Source organism: Conger conger, chromosome 10, assembly GCF_963514075.1.
Source record: "Conger conger chromosome 10, fConCon1.1, whole genome shotgun sequence".
NCBI lineage: Eukaryota > Metazoa > Chordata > Actinopteri > Anguilliformes > Congridae > Conger > Conger conger.
The window spans coordinates 4,291,576-4,300,000 of record NC_083769.1 but is presented as its reverse complement, the minus strand read 5'-3'; the positions used below and the strand labels follow the sequence as shown (position 1 = coordinate 4,300,000).

The window sequence follows — 8,425 nt, the reverse complement described above, 5'->3', positions numbered from 1 at the left end:
ACATGAGGCTGATCACAGACACACAGACACACATGAGACTGATCACAGACACACAGACACACATGAGGCTGATCACAGACACACAGACACACATGAGACTGATCACAGACACACAGACACACATGAGACTGATCACAGACACACAGACACACATGAGACTGAACACAGACACACACAAGACTGATTACAGACACACATGAGACTGAACACAGACACACACAAGACTGATTACAGACACACATGAGACTGATCACAGACATACAGACACACATGAGACTGATTACAGACATACAGACACACATGAGGCTGATCACAGACACACATGAGACTGATTACAGACACACAAGACTGATAACAGACACACAGACACACAAGACTGATCACAGACACACAGACACAAGACTGATCAGACACACATGAGACTGATCACAGACACACATGAGGCTGATCACAGACATACAGACACATATGAGACTGATCACAGCGACACTTGAGACTGATTACAGACACACAGACATACAAAACTGATCACAGACACACATGAGACTGATCACAGACATACAGACACACATGAGACTGATTACAGACACACAGACACACATGAGGCTGATCACAGATACACATTAATTGTTATATACTTTCAAACTGTGAAAAATGCATAATTACTTTGAATGTGCAGGCAGTTTTGATTTGCGTCGACTGAAACTCAACGATTGCATTGTACGATTGTGCAATAGTGTGTTTAAATGAACATAAAAAACGGAGCATTCCCACACTCAGTCCTGGGGGATGCTCATGTATGTAGTTTTAATGAAATGAAGGGCTTGCATAGACCACGCTGAACAGGACAGGCGAACACACTCCCACGCGCCGCGGCAGGAGCTGAAGATACAGATTCTCACACGTTACCAGTGGGCGTGGCGGGAAGGAGGCGTCGCCTCGCCATCCGCCGGCCCTCGCTGTTGCCATAGTGAGCACCATACAGCGTGTGGCCCGGTGTGAGTGAGTCATACAGGCTCTCACACTGCCCAGGGTACACCGGGGGACTGTCTGCGCCAAAGTGCCTGAGGCAGAACGAGGAAGAGCAATGAGAGAGAGAGAGAAATGTATTCATTTTTGAACATTCATTGTGGCACCCACAAAGATGTTTATTTGTATTCTGTTCATATGTTTATTCTATGTTCACTGTACATTTTTTCTTGTGCTTTGCCAATATGTATCTACTGTCTGTACATCATGCCAATAAAGCGCAAGTGAATTTTTAACAGGGAGCAAGAGAGAGAGAGAGAGAGATAGAGAGAGACGGACAGAGCCAGAAAAATATGTCACACACAGTGATGTCATAAACCCACTGATTCAGGCTTACAGTGATGTCATCACAGGAAGTGATGTTAATACAAACAGGTGAAGAGTAAAGCGCTTGTCTCCAGCCCTTTAATAACTGTACCGGTCTCTGAGGCCTGTCCTGTCAGGCTCCTCCTCCCTGTAGTACCTCTCCTCTCCTCCATCCAGCACGCCTGCCTGCTGAGGCACTGAGCGGGGATACCCCTCCCCAGAGTCCCTCCTGGGCACAGGGGAAAGAAGACCGCAAGCACAACTGCATTTCAAAAAGGCTCCAAACATGGAAGGTTCTGGAATCACCACTGTGCCCTGGTGTAAAATCCTGCTGTGACCAGCTTGAAATGACCCCCCCCCCCCTACCAGCTGTTTCAGAACATAGCTTGAGCTGGTCAAACCGTGTCGACTATGGAGCTGGTCTACCAGCTACCAGCTGCTTCAAAAAGCTGTTTTTTTCCACCAGGGTGCACTATGCTAAAAAACCAAACAGAAGCTGAAGACACAGAGAGAGAGACAGAGAGAGATAGAGAGAAAGACAGATGGACTGTAAAAGAGAGGGATAGAGGTAGTCAAAATCTTACCTGAGTTCCTTATCATAGTAGCGAACTCTGCTGTAAAACAGAAGAGGTCATTCACAGTGGTGTTCAGCATTACCCACAATACATATTCCTAATTATGGATTTGAGATGATGAGTTCTGGACAGGTTTATAACCCTAATCATTAAGCTAGCAGTACAACATTGCGGAGGCAAAATGGCTGACAGGACATCGTAATAACATACCTTCAGAACAACTCTTTCTACTGCGTCATCTCTAAAATAGGTTTAATTGCACAGTGGGTCATAAGTATGAAATCCTACTAATTATGGTTTGACGTGCATCAAAAGGCACTGAGGGGCTCTGGTTTCTATGGTAGTATTATTGATAATTACACTCTGAGCTACAATGAGGAACAGATGATGAAAGTGTGTGTAGCCTCTCCATTTGACGAGGGTCTTTTTGAGACTTTTGAATTCCCCGTTCCTCTGGTCTCCAGATTGAGACTGCTCTGCCGCCTGACCAGGAGGGGGACACGACCCAAAACACCCGTCTGAAATGTGTGCCCCCCTTTTGAACCGCGCAATACATCAGCTGGACTGTGTGGCCACATCACCACAGGGGGCGCTGCCGAGCACTGGGGTGGGGACCAGACCTGGGGCAAATACGTAATTGTTTCGGATTCAAATACTTTAACTGAGCCTGTCTGGTCTATTAGAACCGACGTAATACTCTCAGAAAGTGCAAATCCTGCCTTCTGGTCCTCTTGGTAAGCTCAATTGCACCAGGCAAGATCAATCGAGCACAGAAACGTATTGAAACCCAAAGTGGTTATGTATCTGCCCCAGGTTTGGCAGGGACTGGCGATTGGGCGGGTCAGGCGCTGGGGGGGTGCTGACCTGTTGGAGACGGGTTTCGGGGCACGGGTGCTGGGATGTTGAGGGGGGTGATGGACAGCGGGAGTCAGCTCCCCGGCTGGACCGGCCGGGCTCTCCGCCTCCCACACTCCTCCCCCGTTGGCCTCTTTGCTCAGGCCGGACAGAGACCGGTGAGACAGGCCCCCATTGGACAGGCTCTCCGCAGGCACCGCCCCCGGCGTGCTGGGAGAGGACAGGGCCAATGAGCCACGCCTGTCGCTGGGGGCGGAGTCAGGGTGAGCGTCTTGCTGCTGGGGAAAGGACAAGAGAGGGGGACATTTTCAACAGGCCTAAACTTCAAGGCAAGATACTGTACAAAAAACACAACTATAGCAAGGCTGTAATATGAATAAGACTTGAACTAGTCTTTTTCATATTACCTATATTCTTGTAAAATGATAAATCTAAAAATGGTATTTTACATTCTGAAATTGAACCACCCTGCTGTTTTGAAGCGTCTGGTAGCTGATTGGCCAGTTCAGACTATAAAAAAGAAGCCCAGACCTCTGGCTCCTCCTCCAAAGCCTCTTCTTCCTCCTCCTCTTCCTCCTCCTCGTCCATGTCGCAGGACATGGCCAGTCTCATCTCTGGCCCCAGATCCTGCAGAGTACGCAGCCCCGCCTGACACAGATACAGGCGGAGAGAGAGGCACAGTATATATGCTGTACAATACACACACACACACACACAGAGATACAGGCAGAGAGAGAGGCACAGTATATATGTTGTACAATACACACGCACACATACAGATACACAGATACAGGCGGAGAGAGAGGCACAGTATATATGCTGTACAATACACACACACACACACACACACACACACACACAGATACAGGCAGAGAGAGAGGCACAGTACATATGTTGTACAATACACACACACAGATACAGGCAGAGAGAGAGGCACAGTATATATGTTGTACAATACACACGCACACATACAGATACACAGATGCAGGCGGAGAGAGAGGCACAGTATATATGTTGTACAATACACACGCACACACACACACACACACACACAGATACAGGCAGAGAGAGAGGCACAGTATATATGTTGTACAATACACACACACACACACACACAGATACAGGCAGAGAGAGAGAGGCACAGTATATATGCTGTACAATACACATGCACACACACAGATACACAGATACAGGCGGAGAGAGAGAGAGGCACAGTATATATGCTGTACAATACACACACATAATGACAATGGCTTCTATAACATTTTGTGCAATTTGGGGGGAACCTTGACCATTCCAAAAATTCAGAATCCTTCAGATCCTTCAGTCTGGGCTGCCCTCTTCAATTCATTGACAGTGATTGCAACAGCCTTATTGTGCCTAGTCAGCCATTTTGTCAGTGATCCGTTAGCTAATCCAGAACAGGTACAGGGAGTAGCAGAGGAAGTCCTTCTACCTGCAAAGCAGAGGAGTTGTTGACATCAGGTTCTCCCAGACCACACCTCTCCTTCCTCTTACGGAACTTCCTGAAGTAGTCCTGGATCAGGAAGGTGGCGTAGAATTTACCCACGGTCACCTCCTCCTCTGGAGAGGAAGAGCACATTCACTTGAGAGTTAACAGTAAAGACAATGGTTCACTATCCTTGCTTATTTGGACTAGTTCACAGTACATTATGTACACAAATGTAGTATGTAAAATAAACAAATTGAGTATTTCCCAGCGTTGGGGAATAACCTGCATGTAAACTAGTAGCTTAATTACATTTTGTAGCAGTTCGCTGGTAATTCAACTACATTGAAGTGAGTGTATTACACCAACTACTTTTGACCCTAATGTGTTTTTTCCAAACCCATTTCACTCTTTTCTTTTCCCTCTATTCCTGCTTGGCGATGAGTATTCTGCTCTGCTATAGTTGCCAACTGTCAACTGCCAACTGCCACACACTGCTGGATGTATAATGCTTCTCCTTATGTGCTCACCCACGCGTCATGTCTTGGGAACGTAATAATGGTCATTTTTTTATATTATAAAACGTATAGTTTTGCAAGCTACCTTTCTCTTTAGGGTATAGCTTTGTTGTACTTAAACTACTTTCAGTGTGAAGTATTTGGTAGTTTGTACAACTACATAGTTTCCAAAATAGAATCCTCCAGAGACCCAAGGCATTGGAAGGGCAGCTGATGTTGCAATAATCATTTATTTATTATACATTATATACAGTGGTGTGAAAAAGTGTTTGCCCCCTGCATTTCTTTTTTTTTTTGCATGTTTGTCACACTTAAATGTTTCAGATCATCAAACAAATTTAAATATTATTCAAAGACAACAGAAGTAAACACAAAATGCAGTTTTTAAATGAAGGTTTTTATTATTATGGGAGAAAAAAAATCCAAACCTACATGGCCCTGTGTGAAAAAGTGATTGCCCCCCCTGTTAAAACATAACTGTGGTTTATCAAACCTGAGTTCAATTTCTCTAGCCACACCCAGGCCTGATTACTGCCACACCTGTTTTCAATCAAGAAATCACTTAAATAGGACCTGCCTGACAAAGTGAAGTAGACCAAATGATCCTCAAAAGCTAGACATCATGCCGAGATCTAAAGAAATTCAGAAACAAATGAGAAAGAAAGTAATTGAGATCTATCAGTCTGGAAAAGGTTATAAAGCCATTTCTAAAGCTTTGGGACTCCAGCGAACCACAGTGAGAGCCATTATCCACAAATGGCGAAAACATGGAACAGTGGTGAACCTTCCCAGGAGTGGACGGCCGACCAAAATTACCCCAAGAGCGCAGCGACGACTCATCCAAGAGGTCACAAAAGACCCCACAACAACATCCAAAGAACTGCAGGCCTCACTTGCCTCAGTTAAGGTCAGTGTTCATGACTCCACCATAAGAAAGAGACTGGCCAAAAATTGCCTGCATGGCAGAGTTCCAAGACAAAAACCACTGCTGAGCAAAAAGAACATTAAGGCTCAATTTTGCCAGAAAACATCTTGATGATCCCCAAAACTTTTGGGAAAATACTCTGTGGTCTGACGAGACAAAAGTTGAACTTTTTGGAAGGTGTGTGTCCCATTACATCTGGCGTAACACCGCATTTCAGAAAAAGAACAGCATACCAACAGTAAAATATGGTGGTGGTAGTGTGATGGTCTGGGGCTGTTTTTCTGCTTCAGGACCTGGAAGACTTGCTGTGATAAATGGAACCATGAATTCTGCTGTCTACCAAAAAATCCTGAAGGAGAATGTCCAGCCATCTGTTCGTGACCTCAAGCTGAAACGAACTTGGGTTCTGCAGCAGGACAATGATCCAAAACACACCAGCAAGTCCACCTCTGAATGGCTGAAGAAAAACAAAATGAAGACTTTGGAGTGGCCTAGTCAAAGTCCTGACCTGAATCCTATTGAGATGCTGTGGCATGACCTTAAAAAGGCGGTTCATGCTCGAAAACCCTCCAATGTGGCTGAATTACAACAATTCTGCAAAGATGAGTGGGCCAAAATTCCTCCACAGACTCATTGCAAGTTATCGCAAACGCTTGATTGCAGTTGTTGCTGCTAAGGGTGGCCCAACCAGTTATCAGGTTTAGGGGGCAATCACTTTTTCACACAGGGCCATGTAGGTTTGGATTTCTTTTCTCCCATAATAATAAAAACCTTCATTTAAAAACTGCATTTTGTGTTTACTTGTGTTGTCTTCGACTAATATTTAAATTTGTGTGATCTGAAACATTTAAGTGTGACAAACATGCAAAAAAATAAGAAATCAGGAAGGGGCAAACACTTTTTCACACCACTGTATTCTTACTTTACCGTATTTACCAGGCACAAGCGATACAAACACCAGTTAGCTCTCGAGACTCTCTGCTACACAATAAAGTGAGCAAGCTCAGACATTTTGTAATACAAAGAAACTTATGTTTCCAGCTTTCATTGACATTTAGTCACATTCTTTCAGCATTCAGTCATGCTCGTGTTGAATGTAGAAGCTTGTCCGCGTTTGTGATATGATGTCATAGGGCAGCGCTGGTGTCCGCTGCTATGGTCAGACAAATATGAGTTATTGATATCGGCCCAGGCGGCACGGGTGGTGCAGTGGGTAGCACTGCCGCCTCACAGCAAGGAGGTCCTGGGTTCGAATCCCCGTCGGCCGGGGCCTCTCTGTGCAGAGTTTGCATGTTCTCCCCGTGTCTGCGTGGGTTTCCTCCGGGTACTCCGGTTTCCTCCCACAGTCCAAAGACATGCAGGTTAGGCTGATTGGAGAGTCTAAATTGCCCATAGGTATGAGTGTATGAGTGTATGAGTGTGTGAGTGAATGGTGTGTGTGCCCTGCGATGGACTGGCGACCTGTCCAGGGTGTATTCCTGCCTTTCGCCCAATGTATGCTGGGATAGGCTCCAGCCCCCCTGCGACCCTGTTCAGGATAAGCGGGTTCAGATAATGGATGGATGGATGGATATCGGCCCAGAATTTCCAGGTTGTGCATCCCTAGTGTGTGCATCTGTGTGTGATATGTGTGTGTGTGTGTGTGTGTATATATATGTGTGTGTGTATATGTGTGTGTGTGTGTGTGTATATATATGTGTGTGTGTGTGTGTGTGTGTGTATATACATGTGTGTGTGTATATGTGTGTGTGTGTGTATGTATATGCGTGTGTGTGTGTGTGTGTGTATGTGTGTGTGTGTGTGTATGTGTATGTGTGTGTGTGTGTGTGTGTGTGTGTGTGTGTGTGTGTATGTGTATGTGTGTGTATATATATGTGTGTGTGTGTGTGTGTGTGTGTGTGTATATGTGTGTGTGTGTATGTGTGTGTGTGTGTATATGTGTGTGTGTGTGTGTATGTGTGTGTGTGTGTATATATGTGTGTGTGTTATGTAAGTAGTGTACTCTACCCTTGTGGGGGGGGATAACTTCATCCAAGGTTTTGGGTTTCATCCGTTTCCAGATTTTCTTGATAATGACCCGGAGCTCCTCGTTCTCCTGGTCAGTGTTTCCTGTGGAGGGATTATATCCACAGTGTGGGAGAGCTGTGTTTACTAACAGTGAGGGAGGGGTGGGTGTTATATTTACAATAGAGGGTGGTGTATTAATAACAGTTGTGTGTATTACACCCACAGTGGGGGGGGGGGTATTAATAACAGTGAGGGGGATATTATATCCACAGTGAGGGGGGGGTTATATTTACAGTGAGGGGGGTGCTGTATCAACATTAAGGGGAGTTATACACACAGTGAGCAGACAGGATGAGTTGTGTGTTGGGTATACACACAGTGAGCAGACAGGATGAGTTGTGTGTTGGGTATACACACAGTGAGCAGACAGGATGAGTTGTGTGTTGGGTATACACACAGTGAGCAGACAGGATGAGTTGTGTGTTGGGTATACACACAGTGAGCAGATAGGATGAGTTGTGTGTTGGGTATACACACAGTGAGCAGAGGCAGGATGAGTTGTGTGTTGGGTATACACACAGTGAGCAGACAGGATGAGTCGTGTGTTGGGTACACACAGTGAGCAGAGGCAGGATGAGTTGTGTGTTGGGTATACACACAGTGAGCAGACAGGATGAGTTGTGTGTTGGGTATACACACAGTGAGCAGATAGGATGAGTTGTGTGTTGGGTATACACACAGTGAGCAGATAGGATGAGTT

General features: G+C 45.5%; 1 protein-coding gene across 1 annotated transcript in view; it reads right to left on the bottom strand.

The window, feature by feature from the left end:
• cacna1fb (calcium channel, voltage-dependent, L type, alpha 1F subunit) overlaps window positions 1–8,425 on the bottom strand; it is a 77,099-nt gene that overhangs the window by 4,288 nt on the left and 64,386 nt on the right. The window contains exons 40-46 of the mRNA XM_061257493.1: window positions 7,666–7,767; window positions 4,222–4,349; window positions 3,324–3,422; window positions 2,775–3,043; window positions 1,920–1,949; window positions 1,448–1,564; window positions 910–1,064 (exon numbers count right to left, since the gene is read on the bottom strand). Of these exons, the coding sequence (XP_061113477.1) occupies window positions 910–1,064; window positions 1,448–1,564; window positions 1,920–1,949; window positions 2,775–3,043; window positions 3,324–3,422; window positions 4,222–4,349; window positions 7,666–7,767 (900 nt within the window). The remainder of the gene's footprint in view (window positions 1–909; window positions 1,065–1,447; window positions 1,565–1,919; window positions 1,950–2,774; window positions 3,044–3,323; window positions 3,423–4,221; window positions 4,350–7,665; window positions 7,768–8,425) is intronic.